This window comes from Octopus sinensis, linkage group LG2 (genome assembly GCF_006345805.1).
Source record: "Octopus sinensis linkage group LG2, ASM634580v1, whole genome shotgun sequence".
Taxonomy (NCBI): domain Eukaryota; kingdom Metazoa; phylum Mollusca; class Cephalopoda; order Octopoda; family Octopodidae; genus Octopus; species Octopus sinensis.
In genome coordinates, this window is record NC_042998.1 from 34,811,158 (window position 1) to 34,835,446 (window position 24,289).

General features: G+C 36.8%; 1 protein-coding gene across 1 annotated transcript in view; it reads right to left on the reverse strand.

Moving 5' to 3' along the window:
- Positions 1-24,289, reverse strand: part of LOC115224446 (neuropeptide FF receptor 2-like) — a 297,627-nt gene that overhangs the window by 25,422 nt on the left and 247,916 nt on the right. Inside the window, exon 2 of the mRNA XM_029795353.2 lies at positions 10,515-10,936. Within this exon, the coding sequence (XP_029651213.2) occupies positions 10,515-10,936 (422 nt within the window). The remainder of the gene's footprint in view (positions 1-10,514; positions 10,937-24,289) is intronic.

The window sequence follows — 24,289 nt, forward strand, 5'->3', positions numbered from 1 at the left end:
GATAGATAGCTTGATAGGTAGATAGATAGATAGATAGATAGATAGATAGATAGGTAGATAGATAGATAGATAGATAGATAGATAGATAGATAGATAGGTAGATAAGTTAGATAGATAGGTAGATTGTGAGAACCTGTTCCTGTCTGTATCTGAGCGACTGCCTGGTTATATCTATTTTAATGTCTTCAATATATTGAAAGATACAGATAAGGAAATAATTTCATTCTCAAACGCAGGATAATGCTAATAATATAGCATGAACAGGATAAACTATCCATATTTTCAGGAAAATCCGTCGACGGCCGGCCATGAGACTCGAACTCGCATTCCTTTCAATACATCTCAACGCTTCTATTGCAAACTTTATTGACTTTCAACGTAAGTTGAATTTTACGTAAGATAGCGTCTTATAAGGCTAGTTTTACATATCCTAAATTTGCAGAAGAATTTGTTGTTGGGTCAGTTTAGCTTAAAGATAAAGCACTTGACGCGTAATGACAGGGATGTGAGTTCGAGTCATAAGTCTGGCCGCCGACAGAATTTTTTACAAAGTATGGATAGTTTATCCTGTTCGTGCCATATTATTAGCATTAAAAACATGTTTTAAAAACAAATTCCGATGTTATCGGAATTTACACCATCCGAAGTTAATTTGTAGAAAAGTTCATTGAAAAATATTAATTTTTCTGGAAGATATGAGGAAACAAATTCAGTGAAGGCTCACTCGTGTAGGTACGCCATCAGATACTAATACCGTCACAAAACCTTATCTGAAGACAAGGTAAGCAAAGAGAACGCGCTGTCCTTCACATATAATACGCTAAACATAAACACACATACAAAGCATACATGCAATGCTTCCATACAGAGAAAGTCACTCATTGGAAAGACGCACACGCACATATTCACGCTTCCCTCTACACACTCGCAGAACACACTTGTACACATTTAACGAACGCGTGTATTTAGCGAATGGAAGTTTTATATTATTCAGACAAGCATCAAATATAATAATATTCGTCAGTAAAATAAGTAAATTCCTCTCTCATTCCATATAGTTATCAATGTAATTTTGTTTTGCGTATAATTTTCGCGCTTCCATTTTTCTCTCTCTCTCTCTCTCTCTCTCTCTGTCTCTGTCTCTCTCCTTCTTCCTCTCTCTCTCTCTGTCTCTGTCTCTCATTCTCTCTCTCTCCTTTTCTCTCTTATTTGCTCTCCTTCTACTTTTCTTTTACTCTCTGTACTTATGAGTGTGAGTGCGTTTGCGCGCATGTGTGTACGTCTGTGCATGTGTGTGTGTGTGTGTGTGTTTGTGTGTGTGTGTGTGTGTGTTTGTGTGTGTGTGTGTGTGTGTGTATAGCTGACCGCGTTTGTGTACCTTTATGTGGTTTTGCATGTACAGGTGGGCATGCTTACGTGTGTATGTGTGTGTGTGTGTGTTTACGTGTGTACTCATATAATATTTATATGCCCGTAATGCTTTGAGTATATGCACACACACACACACACACACACACACACACATATAATGGGTCATCCCGTAAATAATGCAGTTTTTTTCAATTGCATGAACTTAAGTCAGTGCTAGAAGAAAAACGACCACCAGGTTCTTCCTCCAGGATAATGCTCGGCCACATATAGCGAGGATGACTTCCAAAGGCTGGAGCAGTTTGAATAGGAAACGATGTCCCACCCACCAACATTCGCTGGACATTGTCCCATCTGAATATCAATTATTCTGCAGTCTTCAAAATCACTTGGACGGAAAAAATATGAATTCTGTAGACGAGGTCAGATCAGTATTGGAGGAGTATTTTTCGTCACAGACAAGTGAATATTGGAAGAGGGGTCCTTTCAAGTCTACCAGATAGATGGAAAAGCATTGTAGAAAATGAAGGAGAGTATATTGTAGATTAAAAAAGAACTTTGATTATCTTAATTTTGAAAAATAAAAGAAGTATAAAAAACCGTATTATTTATGGGATGACCCAATATATATATATATATATATATATATATATACATATATATACATATATATATATGTATGTGCTGAAAAGTTGTTGACATCAAGGGCATTGCGGAAAGGTAGAGCTGTTACCTTTATAGGGGAGGTAGGGCAGCTATTAAGGAGAAGGTATGCAAAAAAATACAATATATCTTTCTCTTTTTTGCAGAGTTAACGCATGATGACTGCTCCTACAGTGGATTTTGGTAAAATTGAAGCACGGGCGGTCATGATGTCCCTCTTTTTGCAAGGCGAAGAGGGGCAGAAATCCATGACGAGATGAAAGAAATCTTGAAGGATAGCTGCCCATCTTACTTCAGGGTATAAATCAGGGTGTCAAGGTTTCGGACTGGTCGTTTCGAGGTCAAAGTTGAACCCCGTTCAGGACGGCCAACTTCCATAACTGCAGAGAACAAAGTGGTCGCTGTGCATATTCTGATTTTAAAGAATCACCAGGGTCTCAGCTAAAGTCATTGCTGAGACTCTGGCGAAACCCCCCGAAAGAGTTGCCCACGTCATCCACAACGTTCTGGACACGAGAAAGCTCTCCGCAAAATAGTTGCCGAAATTCTTGAACGTTGTGTATTCAGTCAGTTATTTGTGAATATATGCATAACTGGAAGGGTAAAAATGTATTTACTTTAGTAAGAACGCATTTGTCACTACACATGATTGGCATACCGGTGCGCCATCCCCAACTCTACTTTGGTGATTTTACTATTCAAATATCTGATTCTTTCGAATCCTGAAAATGTTTATATATAGGGTGGGGCAGAGAGGACGAACGTTTTTGAAAAAAAGTCACGAAATCATTATTGTGTTTGTATTGAATTAGCATTTTACAAAATCACGAGTGCAAAACAGCGTCCACCATGTAGTGTCCGTTTCATTGATGCATTTCTGAAGGCGTTCTTGGAAGTTGGCCTCCACTCTCTCCAGCATTCCTCCATCGATATGGGCGACCGCCACGCGAATAACTTCCAATGTACGGGACTTAGGCGCATACATACGTGCCTTGAGGTTTCCCCACAAGAAATAATCACAAATGGATAAATCAGGGGACTGAGAGGGCCAAGGAATAATACCAAACCTGGAAATGAGACGGTCACCAAAGAGAGAGAGAGAGAGAGAGAGAGAGAGAGAGAGAGAGAGAGAGAGAGAGAGAGAGAGAGAGAGAGAGAGTGAAGAACGTTCATTGATGCTCTGCCTGTGTGGGACGTCACCCCATCCTGCTGAAATCACACTCGTCGAATAGGCATACGTTTTTATTCTAATTCATGCACAAAGAAGTTATTTATCATCTCGGTGTAACACTCGGAGTTCACAGTAACAGCATTTCCTTTATTGTCTTCAAAAAAGTAAGGACCAATGACGGCAGCTTTTCCAACAGCACACCAGACAGTCACTTTTGGGTTGTGCAATGGTCTTTCGTGCAGTTCTCTCGGATTTTCAAGAGCCCAATAACAACACTGAGATGAAAATGAGCGTCATCATTCATGAACAAAATGCGGTTGTCGTTTGCCTCAAAAATTGCTTCCATCTGACATGCAAAGTTAAACCGCTGTGCATAGTCCCATGGTTTCAACTTTTGCCCAATGATCAAATTGTACGGATGGAAATGTAGGTCTTCATGCAAAATACGCCTTATCGATCGATTACCGATGCCAAGTTCAGTGGAATATCTTCGAGCAGAGCGATTCGGACTCATCGGACAGTTTTGTTTCTAAAGAAAACAGTCCGACGAACGGGAACGTGAAACTCTGAGTAACAATTTTTGTTGGTTTTTAATAAAGTATATTTGTATATCTATATAATTTCAGTACATGTGTTTGTGCACATAAATTTACAACAGAATATATTTTAATAAGCTATCTTTTATCTCTCATCATTATTCCCTATATATAATTTATATATATATATATATATATATATATATTATATATATATATATATATATAATATATATATATATATATATATATATATATATATATATGCATGTACGAATATGTGTGCGTGCATCTGGGAGATGCTTGTATGCGATTATCAAAGAAATTTACTCCATGTATTCTAATGTGATTATTTGACAAAATATGATTAAAATACATTTCATTTCTTCTGCAATAAAACGAGTTTGATAAATATAATGCCACTGAGAAAAAAATGCATAAAATTCTCGGCAAAAAAATTATATTTCTTACATAGAATTCTGTCATGCATTAAAATTACCGAAGTTCGTGTTTGAATTATTTATCTATCTTTGAGAATGTATTAATGTTAATACACTTTCTCACGATTCAAACAGGAAATATAAATAAACAGAAACGAATACCTATTAAAATAAGTCCAATATTTGTTTCGAGCAAATATAGAAAGTATTTAACGAGAATTAAGATGCAAATAAGTGATAGCATTCTCAGTAATTCATGAAATATATTTTTTAATTATATTTTCAAAATGTAAAAGAACAATACATCAAGATAATGCTATAGTTAATTGACCAAAACCAAAACTTAAAATTGAAATTTTTTTTCTCGAAACATTGATTTTTAAAAGTATCCTGTAAAAAGGAAGACGTCTTCAACTGAACAATGCTTTGACCAAACAAATACATTTTAGAAATAAGCGTAGCATTTCTTTATAGGATTTTAGAAAAGCAAAACTATTTTACTAGCTTACAGTGATAATATCTCATCGAAAACATTTAATGTAAATTAGACTCTTACCTATATTTTCCTCCATATTCGTTCAACTGGTGTTCTATACTAAAGTGTGACGGCGCGTGGCTTAGTAGTTAGGGTATTCGACTCACGATCGTAAGTCGTGAGTTCAATTCCTGGTAGTACGCTGTCGTTGTGCAGGATACTTTATTCCACATTGCCTCAGTCCATTCAGCTGGCTAAAATGGGTAGTAACGGTAATTCAAAGGGCCACCCTTGTCACAGTCTGTGTCACGCAGAATTACGTTAAGAGTATGTGCATTCGTGGAACACTCAACCACTTGCACATTTGTTTCAGCAGTAGGCGGATCGGATCAACTGAAATCTTCGTCGTCGAAACCGACGGAGTACCAGTTGCCAGTTTATACTAAAGTCTTCGTGGCTCTCACTTTTGCTGCCCATGCGCACCTAAGTCGGTGGTTTGGACTGAGTACGAACGTTTGTTTTAAAGTAGCTTTTAAATGTACTTATTTCCTCTGAATTGTCTGCGATCATCGAAACAGAAATCGACGCTCTTAGTGCAAACACTACCAAATTATTATTATTATTATTATTATTATTATTATTATTATTATTATTATTATTATTATTATTATATTATTATTATTATTATTATTATTATTGTTATTATTATTATTATTGTTATTATTATTATTACTACTACTATTATTATTATTATTATTATTATTATTATTATTATTATTATTATTATTATTATTATTTAAGCACGAGACCTGAACGTGTGGTAGAGGGGAATAGTAGACAATATCGAACCCAATTCTTGACCGTGAGACTTGGGGGGAAAACAAGTAAAACGTTAAATGAGATGATGCAGAAACAACGCGTAAAGAACAAATATTGAGGGTGAATCCCTTACTTAGTTTTCCCACCCAGAGTTAAAGGTTTCATTGCATGGAAAATACAGGATCATGCACCTGGAGAGTGCCAGGGATTATATGTATTACAAGTGAAAATGGCAGTTCTAACACGTAGCTTTAAAACGCGGTGGACAATTACATTTCAGGAAATGAAATATAAATATATGTGTGTGTGTGTGTGTGTGTGTGTGTGTGTGTGTGTGTGCCTATTTATAGTGAAATATATGTGTGTGTGTATTTATAGTGAAATATATATATATATAATATATATATATATATATATATATATATATATGTGTGTGTGTGTGTGTGTATCTATTTATAGTGAAATATATATATATGTGCGTGTGTGTGTGTGTGTGTATTTATAGTGAAATATGTGTGTGTGTGTGTGCGTGTGTGTGTGTGTGTTTGTGTGTATATATGTTTGTGGGTCAGTGTTTGTCCCTCACCATCATTTCGACAATGCTGGTATGTTTATGTCCCCGTAACTTAGCGGTTCGGCAAAAGACGGATAGAATAATAAGTACCAGTCTTACAAAGAATAAGTCCTGGGGTCTATTTCTTTTTACTAAAGGCGGTGCTCCAGCATGGCCGCAGTCAGATCACCGAAACAAGCAAAAGAAATAAAAGAAAATAGTTAGAGGCTGGCTGTTTGGCTAATTATTATTTACTGTTTTATTCAGTGTTATAAGTTCTGTTCCGAGTTTTTTGAAATGTTGTCACTTTGTCAGATGTTTGTATACGAAATAGCTGTCTAGTTTGACAGAATAAAATTATTTTCATAATGTTTATCATATTATAGTAACATATACGACTAATGAGGCATCACTTGCTTATTTTCTTGTCATAAGATACATTTAGAACAATTCAGAATGGAGTTATGACTTCATCTTACGCTGTTGATAGAAAATAAAGACATGTACATTTACGAAGTAGCCATCAAGTTTGGATTGCTGTAGGCGGTGGGCTGACAGAATCGTTAGCACGTCGGGCAAAATGCTTAGCGGCATTTCGTCCGTCTTTAGGTTCTGAGTTCAAATACCCGCGAGGTCGATTTTACTTTTTATCCTTTCGGGAACGATAAAATAAGAATCAGTCGAGCATTGGGTCCGGTGTAATCGATTTAACCAGCCCCCAAATTGCTGGCCTTGTGCCAAAAATTGAAACGAATTTTAGAACGCTGTTACTGCTGTTGCTGCTATATTGCTACTATCGGATGACACCTATTCATATTTTGACGTATTTTATCGTTTGAGTATCAGTTTTGGACACATTACAATGATTGTAACATGATAACAAAGACGAACACTCATCACGGTCACACACGCTAACGGCGTGGTCAGTTGTGGCATTCTGATTTGTGTTTACAATATGAAATTCGACGTTTTCACGTGATTTTCGTTAGTTTCTTTCGAAAGAAAAAAAAATCACAAACCGTAGAATCAGAGTAAACTAATGATGATCTGTGTTGGCAAATATATCAAATTATGGAATAAAATAGAAATTTTATGCCGTGTGGAAGAAGATAAATCCATCGTTTCTAGCAGAGACTTTCGACGGAATATGAAACAGAATGTTGTTAACTAGTGTTGTAGGATAAAGAAATGCCAAAGAACCGATCGAAAGTAATGAGAGACAAGGTAAAAGCGCTGACAGTCTCTTCTTCAAAAACCAGGAGACATTTAATCTCTATACAATGAAGGGTTCTGCCTGAAACATTAGACTCCAATTATTCCACACGGCATTACTTTATTTCGATGTTTGCGTTTTCTGTCGTATGTCCGTTACTCCTGACAGACAGTTTCCTTATAACTCCTCCTGATTCCGTAACACAACAAGAGTTCTTGCTTAATGTCTGTAATCGACATTTCCATAAGACATCCAAAACAGAGCTTACGTATATATATATATCTGAGACTTCTTTTACCCGTTTCTTTTATTAAGTAATTTAACGTACGGTTATCTTGCAACTAAACATTTTCAAGTGGATATTTGCAAGCGTGTGCATTTATGCGTGCCAATTTCTATATTTGCCATTCTGTGCGTGTGAAACGAACAGGGACAAGGAGACGGAAAACTTCCCAGTTTACGCAATGAGATAATGATTTCCTATAAGGATTTACAATGACCATTCCATGTGTGTGAATGAATGTGTGTGTGTGTGTGTGTGTGTGTGTGTGCGTGTGTGTGTGTGTGCGAGCGCATGTATGTGCTCATATACGTGCAAATATTTAGATATAAGCACACAGGTAGTAACACACACACACACACATATATATATATATATATATATATATATGTATGTATTATGTAGGTATATGTATATGCAGGTATGTATGTATGTGCACATACACACATACAGAAATACATACATTCATGTATATATATGCATGCATGTAAATATATATATATATAAATGTGTGTGTATTCGTGAGTGTGCAAATGTACGTACATCCTTGCACACACATGCGTACACGCAGACGCACACATTTGCACACATACACACACACACTCACATATAAACATATAGTGTTTCATATACATATGTACGTAAACATTTTGATCTATTGAGAGAGGAACATGAGCGCGCGCGCGTGTGTGTGTGTGTGTGCGTGTGTGTGTGTGAGTGTGCTTGAGGACTGGTTTTTCTCTTTTGCTCTTTTTATTATGTGTATATACCATTTTATATATTATGTGTCTGCTGTGTCTGAGAATGTGAAATGAAGCTGATGACCAGCTTACTATGAAGACAAATGCTATCGAATATTTTGTCCATTCTTATTATATTTCTATGCATATGGGGATTTGTTACAAAATTAAAATAACGTTTAGAATAAGCAGGGCTAATTTTTGACTTTTCGACACATGCTTTTTTTGGTGAATTGATTTTCTTTTCCGAGAAGTCTTATTTTCAGTCAAACTGTGTGGAGAAATCAATAGCCAAAGACAAGCTTCTAATTATTATTTGAGCCCTGGGAAAAGGGGAAAAAAGATTCATTGATGTCAGTTATTTTGGTAGTAACGCTATTTTGGTATAATTCCCCTTTATTGTAAATTGTCGAGATAACGATGGTTGGAGTGCAAAATGAACGATTCACTAAAACACTAGTTTACAGGTGAAAAGTATTTTCAAATCTCTTTTCTCAGAAAGAATATGATGTACAGAGCGCGCGCGCGCACACACACACACACACACACACACACACACACAAACACACAAACACACACACACACGTATATACATGTGCGTGTATTACAGTTCTATATTTAAGAGATGAGGAATTATGTACATTATTTACATTTGACGGATATTTGTCCTCATCTTGTTTGTTGTTAACACAACGTTTCGGCTGGTATACCCTCCAGCCTTCATCAGGTGTCGTGGGGGAAATTTTGAACCTGGGTTCTCATTCCTAAGGTATTTTTCGATGATGATGAGGATATTTACTATTATTATTATTATTATTATTATTATTATTATTATTATTCAGGTCAGTGCTTGGAATCGAATAATAACATCGAAAAATACCTTAGGAATGAGAACCCAGGTTCAAAATTTCCCCCACGACACCTGATGAAGGCTGGAGGATACATCAGCCGAAACGTTGTGTTAACGTCAAACAAGATGAGGACAAATATTCGTCAAATGTAAATAATGTAAATAATGTGTGTGTGTATGTGTGTGTGTGTGTGTGTGTGTGTGTGTGTGGTGTGTGTGTGTGTGTATTCTATGTACGTGAAATATACAAGGGGGTACTGAAAGGTTTCTACTTTTTATGGTATCACGAAAGGACTGGTTGGAGGCCTAGCCTTCCGGTTTCTTTCACAGGGCTTAGAAAAACTAAAGGACCGCTGCAATAAGTGTGTGAATCTGTGTTGGGAATATGTTGAACAAAATCATAATGAACTGATCCGCCTGTATCTTCTTTTATTCAAAGCTAAAAAAAAAACAATTTCCAAAAAATCCCGACCCCACGATACCATCTTAAAAAGGAAAGGGTAAGACAGATTGGACAATGTAGTCCTAGATACACCATGCCTGAAAAAGAAAGCATGGTCAAGGCTTTGATCATACGTTTGGTGGATCAGAACTGTCCTGGGGATAAACAACAACACCACGTTACCTTTTAAACACCTGGATTTCCAGTAAATGACAGAATGATATTATATATTCAGTTTTTAGTGTGTGCGTGCGTGTAAGTAGAGGTAAGATATTCTTAACAGTGTTCAATAAATACCAAAGGGGCTACCTTTCTTGATTCCGAGCAGACCTACAATGGAGTGGCACTATTGATTAGCAACGGCCTGTTATAATAAACGAATGCTTTGTTAATTTTCGGCTTGTTTGATATTCATTAAAATTTTATCCTGTGAGTAAAAAGTTGTGAAATAGTGACGTCCTGTTATGGAGGGGATCCAAAGAAGCGTTAGGTCAAATTCAAACACTGAAAAGTAGCATTGGCCATGCCAAACCGGTACTTTTATTTAATGGTGGTAGAGAAACAAGAAACCGAATAATATTTCAAATCTCCTGATTTGCATGATGTAACTACAATAAAGTTCATTGAAAGTGTTGCAGGATTTCTGTAAAAAGATTTAAGAAATATCCAAAATATTTGGAAATATAAACGAAACACGCAAAATATATAAAATCCAACAATTGTATGAAAGAACTTATATGTAACGTAAACTTCCCAGAAAAGCGATATCTTTTTTGTTTTGCTTCAGGTGAGATCAATCAAATCGCTTATCGAAGATATGTAAAGTATTCCCCAGAACTGAACTTATGAGATTTGAAATAATTCTAAAAATTATATTCTAGATAACCACGCATAATACAGCTTCAGATAATATTCTTTTCACAATACTGAAATATAGAAATCGAATACTTAGTGTTAGACGTACCTTCCTTTTCATCCTAGCTTGAAGAATTACTTCTCTTTCAATAGTTTCACCTGGCATGGCAGTTGAATTAAGCTTCCATAGAATTATAGTGTAGGTGAAGGTCATCACAAGCATCGGAAAGACATAGAGAACGATGGCAACAAATGTGTAGTAGATACGACGGGAAGTGGGGTCTGCAGTATTGCTATGGATTGGCCAACCATCATCACACCATCTCTCCACGTGATCTAACCAGACGCGCACGTGCAGGTTTCGAGATATAAGTATCGGACATCCGACTGCTATTGCGCATGACCAGACGCAAAACAGAGAGCCTTTCGCTTTTCTCTCCATCATGTGTGCTTTGAGAGCGAACACGATGCCATAGAATCGGTCAAAAGCAATGAGAGACAACGTAAAAACGCTGGCAACCAAGGACACCACTGAAACAGAAAAAAAAAAGCATTCTTATTAGAAGAAGAAGAAAAAAAAAACAAAGAGATGTAGGTTTTCTTTCAGAAATTACAAATACATTGTTCAAAGACAGACTGGCAATGGGAACGATAAACTATACGAGAAGAGAATATATTATAATATAATTAGCTCTTTAAACATGGTCACAAGTTATATTTGTTCTTAATTTATTTTTCCGTTTCCTGCAACGTATCACTTTTACTCTTTTACTTGTTTCAGTCATTTGACTGCGGTCATGCTGGGGCACCACCTTTAGTCGAACAAATCGACGCCAGGACTTATTCTTTGTAAGCCCAGTACTTACTTATTCTATCGGTCTCTCTTGCCGACCCGCTAAGTTACGGGGACGTAAACACACCAGCATCGGTTGTCAAGCGATGTTGGGGGACAAATACAGACAGACAGACAGACACACACACACACACCACACACACACACACATATATATATATATATATATATATACGACGGGCTTCTTTCAGTTTCCGTCTACTGAACCTGGAACCATGTGGTTAGTAAGCAAGCTACTTAGCCCACAGCCACTCTTGTGCCTATGAGTCATTCCACCAATTCCACTCACAATCCTTTGGTCGGCCTGAGGATATAGTAGAAGACACTTGCCCAAGGCGCCACGCAGTTGGACTGAACCCGGAACCATGTGGTTGGTAAGCAAGCTACTTACCACACACCCGCTCCTGCGCCTATCATATGTTTGTTTACTCATTAAAGTTAATTTTTCTCTTTATTGTTTATTTCTGTTAGGGGACTGTTTTATTCTGCTTGAGTGTAATCACTTCTTGGAGTGGAATGGCAAGAAGGCATCATTGAAATGGATTTATGAGACAAAAGCAAAAATAAAAATTTGAGCCATGCTTTCTGAAAATAATAATAATAATAATAATAGTAATAATAATAATAATAATAATAATAATAATAATAATAATAATAATAATAATAATAAAAAAATACCATTTAAAAAAAATTGTATAAGCTGTAATTCCAAGATATTCCACCCATGTTTTTGCGTGAAATCCAAGATGAAAATTAATTCAGTTTCCCGCTAAAATACTTGAGAAATCATGGAGTAAATTTTATGCACGTTTGAGCGAGTGTGCAGTGAATAACAAGAACAAGAATAAAACGATAATAATAATTAAATCGACAATACTCTCGTTGTCTTAGAAAAATACCTTATAGTAATGAGATTATTACTACCAAGTAGAGGAAGAAGATTCCGTCCAGCAGATTCAGCGAGAAAGTTTTAATTCTCACTTGAAACCCACTTCACTTCGCTTAGATTAATATAATCCTCGAGAAAGGCATATAAACCGCCCAATCTTCCACAACATTATATAATCAAAGGATACCTAATCCATGGAGATCCTAGTGAAAATACTCTGAGAGCAAGAGATAACGCCCCAACAGGTCAAAACGGCAATTTGATTGCCAGTGGTACAGCTATTATTTCTAATCTTAAACCATTGCGACTCCAGCATGTCTCAGCTCCACCTTTGGACTTGATCCTCAACATGAAATCAAAGTTATAATGGCGCAATCTAAGGTCAGAAGTTTTAAAAGAAGCTTAAATTAATTCTCTTAAAATTGTATACAAAAGCGTTATTGATTTGTCGTTTTACTTCCATGTAAGTCTTCTAATGACTACAACACAGTACCAGTTTTACAAGAGCGACTAAAATCAAGTGTAAGAATCTGAATTGAAGACATTTAACCAAATTCAATATATAATACGTAGAATATTGGTTTACTTTCCCTATTAGCCGGGTTTCTGCATTTTAGAGTAGAATGATCGGATGTTGTAGCGTGTATGCCTTTTCTAAACTTATTAAGGAAGCTAAATAATGCAAAATGTCTTTGAGCAGCACAAATATATGTGGCAGGGTGTTTAAACGAAGGAATCAACTCGGATACTCTAGTGGTGCCTATTTTATCGATTGATGCCTATTTTATTGATCAAAGATGAATAAATGTGTAAGTCGATCCGGCTCAAAGCATAAAGGAATGCAGTTAATTACCTGAATGCAATTTGCCGGATACTTTCTTTCTACATCTCGACTCTTTTCTTATAAACAGTATACCTAATATCATTCATCGCTTTTGTGATGAGCGGTAGTAAAAAAAAAAAAAATCAGTGTTCGATTTTTTAGTTCAAATGCCATCGACATGTTTAACACTTCGTATCATAATGCAACATTGTCTGAAAATAAACATTTGAATATATTTATGTTGAAGCTGATTTGAATAGTTGCTAAGTAATTCGAAATATTACTCTTTAAAATCAGTCAGAAATGTTTTATCAGCTATAATATTAACCGATTGTTAAAGTTTAATCATAGGAGGAGCAGACACCGTTGTCTCGCTAGCATGCTCGCTTCGCAACTACGTAACCTCAGATTGGAAACCGCGTCGTGGCATTTTGGGTAAGTGCCTTTTACTGTAGATTTTGCTGGATGGAGTTCTCTCCAAGTATACAAATTGTAAAAATACACATATCTAGTAATCACGAGTAAAAACAAATTATCTGTCTGTCTGTCTGTCTGTCTGTCTGTCTGTCTATCTATCTATCTATCTATCTATCTATCTATCTATCTATCTATCTATCTATTTGCTTGTCTTGTTGTCTGTCTATATACGTTAGGCAGCGAGCTGGCAGAGACGTTAGCAATGCTCAGCGGCATTTCGTCAGTCATTACGTTCTGAGTTCAAATTCCGCCGAGATCAACTTTGCCTTTCATCCTTTCGGGGTCGATTAAATATGTACCAGTTAATCACTGGGGTCGATGTAATCGACTTAATCCCTTTGTCTGTCCTTGTTTGTAGCCTCTATGTTTAGCCCCCCTGTGGGCAATAAAGAAATATATATATATATATGCATTCATGTATATGTATATATGTTTATATTTGAACACACACACAGGAGTGTGTGTAGTTTGTATGTGTGTGTCCTTCGACTTTCTATATCAGCAAAAGATATAAACAACAGCGGCGTGAAAACGAAAAATCACTGTTTCTTGAACTAAGTCCCTAGCGATAATTGTTTTACACCGTTGTTACACAACACTCCCTTTTTACTCTCGCCATAAGAATACATTGAACCATTGATTGGACTGTTGGTAGCATGTAATCAACTCGACTACTGTTCATTAATTGCAATAAAAAAGATATGATTTAATAAATATCTAGCATCTTGTGATTTGTTAAACTTTCAATTACTTCATCTTATAGCAAATATGATCTGCAACAACATTATTGGTAACGATTTTATTGAACTACTCATTAGCGACAACTTTGCAGCAGTTATTTCTAGGTTTAGTATTGAATTAGTGAGAATACTTTGTCTATATGTTGCATAGGTTTCGCATAATCGTATGTATGAAATCTTTCTGTGTTCGCACGAATTTTAATAAGCAATAAAATTTTTATAATGCAAGAAGGCATGGCTGTGAGATAAGAAGTTTGTTTCACAAGTTCATCGTTACGAGTTCAGTCCTGCTGCATGGCACCTTGGGCAAGAGTCTTCTACTATAGCCTCGGACCGACTAAAGCTTTGTGGGTGGATTGGTACACGGAAACTGAAAGACGCTCGTGTTACGTACATCTATGGGCATTCCGTCGGTTACAACAGGGGTTCTAGTTGATCTGACCAACAGAACAGCCTGCTCGTGAAATTATCGTGCAAGTGGCTGAGTGCTCCACAGACACATGTACTTTTTACATAATTCTATGTATGTGTGTATGTACGTCATTATTCAGTTTATTTCAAAATTTTTTACCAACAGAGAAAGAGCCGGTTTCTAACCTAGAACCAAGGTTCATTCATTGGAATTTCAATATCAACAACAGGGTATTTTTCTACGTACGTACGTATGTATGTATGTATGTATGTATGTATGTATGTATGTATGTATGTATGTATGTATGTATGTATGTATGTATGTGCAGATTTGTATGTATGTGCAGATTTGTATGTATGTGCAGATTTGTATGATTTATGTATGTATTCTCATGCATATAGCTGCATATCTAGACATGCTCATATATATTTAAATCCTAAATTTCTGAGAAGTTTTACAGACTTTTACAGTTCCAGTGATGGATTGGATTTGTAGTCTTCGAATTAGCTTTATCCCTTCTGGTGTTGAGAAGCCTAATTTCTCAAGATTGGTATTTTGGCAGTGTATTATATATCCCAGTCCCCAATAATTACAGGTATAAACCTGAACTTGTAATCTGGATAGAGTAGCTGTAGATTTCTCAACAGTTCAGCATAAGTGTACTTTTTTTCACTGTTCTTCTGCTTTATGTTAACATCAACTGAGCAGCTAATTTCCACAACTATGCACGGTTTTTCTTCTCTATCCCAAATCCTTATATCAGGTTGTGCTTATATTTTATTGAGGTCTTGACTGGTACATTCCACCAGTACTCCTTTTTATTATGAGTGGCTATGGCTTCTACCATAATGTGGGCTCTTATTTCTTTGTTCCGAGGGATTTCATTACAGACTATCCTAACCACAACATCATGTCTCATTGGTAGATGATACCGTGATGACATTTTCGGACAACTGTTCATGATGTGAGTGATATCTTCAGTGTGAACTCCACAAAGTCTGCATTGTTTGTCACATTTTACGGCTTTTCCTGCATCGCTATCACTTTTGTGCATCAGTTACTTGGTTGATATTTCCTGTTCCTGAATTGAAAACGCATACCCTTCAAAGTGGGAAGTAGTAATCCGGCTATTGGTCCATGATAAACTGCTTTGATGATCGATGTTACTATCATCACGGAGATTTCTACTAACATATCCATGCACAGTATGTATGAATGTACGCATGTACGCATGAATGTATGTATGTATGTATGTATGTATGTATGTATGTATGTATGTATGTAGAAATGGCGTACTCCGAACGAATAAGGTGAAGTAATCCAAAGGTAGAAAGAAATCCACTTCCTCCTTTTTCCTTTTCATTTCGACTTTCTTATGTTTCCTGTTTCCGAAGAGGAGCTATGCTCGAAACGTAAAACAACCACTCTTTTCCTTTTCCGAGCGTCTTATTAATGCTTTGCACGTATTACGTCCTCACGTTGTTGCTTTTCTTGTATCCCTTTTTGAATTAAGTATGTATGCATGTATGATTGTTTGTTTGTTTGTTTGTGTGTGTGTGCCTCACCACTGCTTGACAACCGGTGTTGATTTGTTTACGTCCCCATAACATAGTGGTTCGGCAATAGTGTCTAATAGAATAAGTAGCAGGCGTAGAAAAAGTACTAGGGTCACTTTATTCGACTAAAATCTCTTCAAGGCATTGCTCCAGCATGGTCGCAGTCTAATGATTGAAACAAGTAAAAGATAAGAGATAACATATAAAAAAAAGTGAACCCATTTAATTATTAATATTGAAAATGGAGATGTTTTGCATCGTGGAGTATTCCAGATTTTTGCAGAACAATTTTGGGTAATATTACATCAAATATACTCTGGTTTATTAAAAGAAAAAAAATGTATCAGTTCACTGGAAATGTTATCCAGGAACTTAACAAAACACTGGTATTGTACATACCTTCCAGGAAAATTAAGATTAAAGCCCTTTAAAGGTCGTTTTGGATTCGTGTAATGTATGAAAATCATTTGAAACGCAAACGAGAAAATATTTTTTCTTCTCCATATGGTTCTTGTTAAGTACAAACGTAAGAAAAACCAAATAGAGATATGTAGCAACGTAGGAATAATTCTTGCTAGATATAATTTCTCGTCGAATATATTTTTTCAATAATCAAATTATCAGAATATATATCGATCTGAGAAAACATCTGTTTTCCATTAAGCTGTGCTAAAGAAAAGAAAAACCCTTTAACCAGCAACAAGATACCGGTCAAACACTTAAACGTTGAAGCAGCCATAGATTTTTCATCGAGAAACAGCTATTGATTACTAAGTAAAACAAGTCCACAAATTCTGTCTTCTTTTATAACAGAAATATGATATATTATTCAAGGCATATATGAAAATGAAATGAAGCTAAACGATTTACAGATTTCGAGATAATATTTCACTTTTATTGGGAGGAGAAACATCTCGAAGTAAAGTTACAGTGGACGCTGTGGAGCAGTTTACATGTCATTTTGATCAGGTCGTTTCATTTTACGTGTGTTGCGCTAAGTCTTCGATTCTTTTATCTTGGTCTCGTGATTAAAGGTGTTTGTATCACGTATACCCAGGCTTTTTAGGTCCTCGTCACAAAGTGTCAATCCACCAAGTATTGACTTTACCTGCCAATATTAGTAAAAACAACCATCGAAGATCGTTCTGTGTCACAAGACATCATTGTGCAGTTTTCAATCCGGGAGGATCTATGCTAGATTGGAAGATGAATACGTGACCACAACTTCACATAATTCCTATGATGGAAAGTTAAGTAAACGGAGAGGGCCCATATAATAGGTTGCACCATCTGCTTAAAGCTGCTGTTTTTCCATTTGCCTTGAACCCCCAGCCCCTTTCTCTACCCTCTTATATGGATGTGAAACTTGGAAACTTTATTGAAATGATGAATGATATAAGTGGTAGATATTCTTCTACCAGTAAAAACAGCGAATCATCGTGTGCATAAGTTCCGGAGATCATTTTATGAATAAAGAAATTTTGATTAAACCCTCAACTGTTACTCCTGAGATGTTACTCCAGCCCGCAATGGTTCGGCTACCTTCAAAGAAGGTCAAATGAATGAATGCTGGAGACTCTTACGCAAGGAAAAAATTGCGTCCACTTGTACCGAAGCGGTGATACAAGGGCCAACTAAAGCAAACATTTAAAAACTTAACTTTAATATTCATATATCACCGTGGACTTTTGATACGTTTAAACTTGTGAAGAAAATGTTACGTTCGTCCTTTTGTTTTTGAAAGTACTCATAACAAAGAGGAAGCGGAAGTAATCGATGGAGGGAAGCAGGTTAACAACAGGGACACTTGGACCCAGCTGTACTTGAGTTTTGCTGTCTTCATTGTCAGCGTTCTGTTTGGTGAAAATAGGCTTAACACAAATGTCATATGGACACAAAATCTCCAAGATATATAAATCAAGACAGAAAAAGATGCAAATGATAATGGTAGAGCATCTTGATCAGCTAATACGTTTTTGGAATGCATTTGTGCCATTATCTCTTTTACTCTCTTTAGAAATGATTGACTTCGCGGTCGTTTGAGTGATTAAAATTTCACGAACACGAAAACCTAAAAGAAACTTGAATAAGGTCAAACGAGCTGACCAAATAATATGTGCATTCGATTGACTCGCCTTGTGAAGGCGCATGGCTTAGTGGTTACAGCGTCGAGCTTACGATCGTGAGGTTGTGAGTTCGATTACCGGACCGGGCTGTGTGATGTGTTCTTGAGCAAGACACTTTATTTCACGTAGCTCCAGTTCACTGTAGAAACGAGTTGCGACGTCACAGGTGCCAAGCTGTATCGGCCCCTTTGCCTTTGCCTTTTCCTTGGTTAACATCAGTGGTGTGGAGAGGGGAGGCCGGTATGCATAGGCGACTTCTGGTCTTCCATAAACAACCTTGCCCGGACTTGTGCCTCGGAGGGTAACTTTCTAGGTGCAATCCCATGGTCATTCGTGACCGAAGGGGTCTCCTCCTCTTCTTATGTCATGCTAGATTGACTCGCTTTAATATAAGTGTGTGTGTGCGCGTGCTTTTTTATAACTACATGAAGGGAAAACTCGTTACATGTAGAGCATAATTATTTAATGCGTCCAGCTCAGGGAACTTGCAGTACTAATGTAACGTTTCGTGCGTTGACGTTACAACAGGTGACACACACACACACACACACACACATTCACACACATATATATATATATACATGCACGCACACATACACATACACACACACACAAGAAACTAATTTTAATAGAAAAAGATTAGATTTAATCCTGCACTTTAATCCACAGATGTAAATGCTTTTAAACAAAGTTTCTACCTGACATAGTGACATAATACAGTTGTTTATAAAATTCATTTCATGTCTTCCGCTAATGACAATTTTCTTCAAGGATTTTAACAGGAATTTTAATGCTTTGTTATTCACGTAATCCTTTTCACAGTTGAAATAATCGGTAACTTAAAGTATTTGACAAATTAATCCATTTTGGTTGGTGTGAGCAAACGCAAGTTCGCAGTGAAGATTTACACATTTTTGCTATTGACAAATAATATTACAGATTTAATGCGTGTCAGTTTTTACCTTCGAATAAGAAACATTCCAATTCTCTACGTAAGTCCCGTACACAAAATTGAGGGAGAACATTGCACTCAATGACGCAGAAGTTTAGTCATTTGTTCATTTACGTCGTAAATGAAAAATTCTCGTTGAAATGATATTCGACCCTTATATATGTCTTTACTACCCACAAGGGGCTAAACACAGAGGGGGCAAACAAGGACAGACAAACGGATTAAGTCGATTATATCGAGCCCAGTGCGTAACTGGTACTTAATTTATCGACCCCGAAAGGATGAAAGGCAAAGTCGACCTCGGCGGAATTTGAACTCAGAACGTAACGGCAGACGAAATACGGCTACGCATTTCGCCTGGCGTGCTAACGTTTCTGCCAGCTCGCCGCCTTCTTATATTTAGATATTGTAAGTACAGCTCTGTATGTATACGCACACACGCACGCACTCACACGCACTCACACACGCACGCATATACGCATATATATATATATATCTATATCGTTTATCTTTCTCTTTTATTTATTTCAGTCATTAGACTGCGCCCATGCTGGGGCATCGCATTGAAGAAAGTTTCAGTCGAATGAATCGATCCCATTTGTTTTAAAATCTGGTACTTATTCTATCGGCCTCTTTTATCGAATCGCTAACATAGGGTGACGTAAATACATCAACACCGGTTGTCAAGCGGTGGTGGGAGACAGACACAGGCAAAAAGACACACACACACACATACATGTATATGACGGGCTTCTTAAATATATAATTCTTTTCAAATCAAATCTTCGGTGAGTTAATTTTGGATTCCCGAACGACAATGTAACCTTCATATAACTAACTAAGGTATACTCGGCCTCGTTGAATAATTATTACATCAGAGGGTTTGCTCGCTAGAAAACATATGCGGCCTGGATTTTATCTGTTCCACTCCCACAATTTGGATTTTTATTGCATGCATAGCAACTCTGGTTGCTAACCATGAGCTATATACAAATTGTTTCAGCTTATGGGACTTCGATATAGAAAAAAACCTACAACCGTCGACACCAATAAAATGTTGTTATTCCTGAACGTTGTCTTTTTTATATCTACCGTTGTCTTTTTTTATATCAAACTTTATATCAAACTTCCCACACTTAGATCCTTGGGTCTTACAATTACATATCGAAATCATATGTGTATGTGTGTGTGTGTGTGTGTTATCGATATATAATTGTAAGTGCCAACGCACAGAAATCTCGGACCTTGAGTCACTCTTTTACTTCTGCGAAATATTAATAAAAATATACATATACTCATATCTTGAGTTCTATTTTTCCTGTGTGCATCAACATACCCGTGAATATATATATATACACAAGGTAGAATTCACAAAAAAAAAAAACAAAAAACGAAGTCAGGTGGTGTAGACAGCAAATAGATGTATTAGTTTAACGCTTGGGAAGTGAAAAAGTCTTTAACGTTTCGAGCCTGCGCTCTTCCACAGAAAGAAACAAGGAGAGAAAACAAAAAAAATGTGTAGTGGCTAGCGATCTATCATGGCGAATGTTATGCATTATATACATGTATATATATGTATGTATATATATATATATATATATATATATATATATTATATATATATATATATATATATATATATAATATATATATATATATATATACACACACACACGAGGGGTGTTCATTAAAGATTTTCCCTGACTTCCATTTATTGTAGGAAACAGAACTTGTGCAAGCATAATTAGACATGTCACTACATGGCACATTGTAAATTGTAGCTTTCCACATGTATTCGTTTGTCTTTTACGGCTGCTGAAGTGGACTAAGGTGTTATAATGGAGGCAGTTGAATGCATATCAGTGATCAGGCTGTTATATTTGAAAGGTTGTACACCAAAAGAGACTTCCCATGAGATGAAAGACGTTTATGGTGACGATGTTCCTCCATACGACGTAGTGAAACACTGGCATCGCCAGTTCAAATGTGGACGACCACATTCCGCTACTAATGATGACACCATCTATAAAGTGGACGCCGTCATTTTGGAGGATCGCTGCATAACTATTAGACAACTAGCTTAAGAAGTGAAAATAAGTGTAGGGTATGTGGGAAAAAATCATTCGCGTCCATTTGCACATGCAGAAGTTGTCTGCACAATGGATTCCCCGGATGTTCATACTTTTTCAGAAGTAGGAACGGGCCAGTTGCTCCCAGGCTCTTTTGGCAAAGTGCCAAGAAAATGAGGACGACTTTTTTTGCAGAATTATCGCACACTATGACCCTGAAACTAAAGTCCAGTCGAAGCAATGGAAGCATAACTCTCCACCTCGAAAGAAGATTCCTGTCCGACCCTCAGCAGGCAAGGTGAATTGACAGTCTTTTGGGATCAGCGTGGAATAGTGACGATAGATTGTCTGGAAAAGGGCACCACAATTAACCGGGCATATTATGCTTCTCTGCTGCAGAAATTCCAGGACGCCATCAAAATAGCGAAACGTGGCATACTGACCAAAGGAATCCACCTTCTCCAAGACAACGCCTTAGTTCACAATGCGCATGTTGCCCAGATGAAAGCACACTCTGCGACTACGAAATCCTTCCTCATCCCCCTTACTCTCCATTTGACTTCCACTTCTTTCCATCCATGAAGTCTATTTTGAAGGGGAAGCACTTTTCGGATAATTAACTTATTATTTCCGAGGCAAAGTCTTGGTTCCAGACACAACCTACCAACATCTACATACGAGCTTTTCACAGCTGCATAAAGCGATGGGAATAGTGTGTCACCGTTGGTGGGGGCTATGTAGGGAAGGACTAATAACTATGATGTTTCGTTTATCCCAATCCTAGAGAAATGGGTCAGGGGAAATCTTTAATGAACACATCATATACATACATACGCACATATATGTATGTGTATATATATGTATAGAGTCTTAGGTGTGATGTACAGAAATTGAATATTGAGAAAAAAGTCGTCAAAATTTTGGAAAAAAAATCTTTTTATTTTCTCATTATTATTATAGCGCTTTCGTTCCTTTCTCGAACTTCTCAAATAAAATGGAACCTCACCAAAAAAACATAAAAAGCAATGTTGTCTTCCAAACAAAACCCCGCCCCCACCCCCAAACATCTGTTTTATATAAATGAAGAAGCTGTTTGTACATTCACAAAATTTTATTTGACAATTTCGAGAAAGGAACGAAAGTGCTAATAATAATGAAGAAATAAAAAAAGTTTTCCAAAATTCTGACGACCTTTTCCTCAATATGTGCGTGTATGTATATATATATATATATATATATATATATATATATACATATATATCTTTACTAATCACAGGGGGCTAAGCACAGAAGGGACAAACAAGGACAGACAAACGGATTAAGTCGATTACATCGACCCCAGTGAACTGGTACTTAATTTATCGACCCCGAAAGGATGAAAAGCAAAGTCGACCTCGGCGGAATTTGAACTCAGAATGTAGCGGCAGATGAAATACGGCTACGCATTTCGCCCGGCGTGCTAACGTTTCTGCCAGCTCGCCGCCTTCTTTTAAAAGTTGGAGAAGAATAGATGAGAAAGCCGGCGATGCGGTTACATAGGATTGAAACACCTTACTCTAAGACATCTAGTATCTTAGCCTAATGAAGTTACCACATGACCAAACTCCCACACCCATATATATATATATATACACATACATACACATACATACACATACTCACACACACACACACCACACACACACACACACATATATATATATGTATATATATATATTATATATATATATATATATATATATTATATATATATATATATATATGTGTGTATATATTCATGCATGCATGGGAAAAGTGCATGAAAGCTTCAGCCAAAAAGCCAAGCAAAAAAGACTTAATACTTAAAGTGGTTTCGTTTTTGTTTAGCCCTGTGTTGACCTCAATTAAGCTGATCCGTGATTCATAGATATTCAACCAAAATAATTTCAGCCGCTCTTCTTAGTAGTTCGGTTTCTCGTTATCTCGTGCAACGGGATATAAATTTTATTTTCACTGAATTAATACATACACATACAAACGCACAAACATATAAACAAAAACACGCATATATGATTTAAACACATGTCCAAAGTAATGAGGGAGATTGTAGCATGGAGTGCTCCAGAAATACTTAATTAGGCATTTAGATCAGTGATATAAGATGACATAATAAATAGGGAGCAAAAATCAAAACGTTTCAGTATATATGTACAAACATATATTCGCGTAAACAAGCGTCGGCGTGTACGTATACCTGCGCGCGCACCCACCCCACATACATACATACATACATACATACATACATACATACATACATACATACATACATACATACATACATATATATATATAGGAGTGGCTGTATGGTAAGTAGCTAGGCACAGGAGTGGCTGTGTGGTAAGTAGCTTGCTAACCAACCACATGGTTCCGGGTTCAGTCCCACAGCGTGGCATCTTGGGCAAGTGTCTTCTGCTATACCACCGGGCCGACCAATGTCTTGTGAGTGGATTTGGTAGACGGAAACTGAAAGGAGCCTGTCGTATATATGTACATATATATATGTGTGTGTGTCTGTGTTTGTCCCCCTAGCATTGCTTGACAACCGATGCTGGTGTGTTTACGTCCCCATCACTTAGCGGTTCAGCAAAATAAGTACTGGGCTTACAAATAATAAGTCCCGGGGTCGATTTGCTCGACTAAAGGCGGTGCTCCAGCATGGCCGCAGTCAAATGACTGAAACAAGTAAAAGAGTAAAGAGTAAATATATATATATATACATATACATACATTTTTATAATGGTTCCGATTAAAGTCTGCATTCACAAAATTGTATAGCATCTTGAGAAGCCCCTTGAAAGCTTCAAGACCGAGATCCGTATATCGAACTGCTCTGTCTTCCCTGTGTTAAAGTATGGAAGTGAAGTATTGTCTACAACATCAGAAATGAGAAGGTGCCCGGAGAGCTGTGAAATGTGGTCCTTAAAGAGAATATTGACGATAGCATAGAC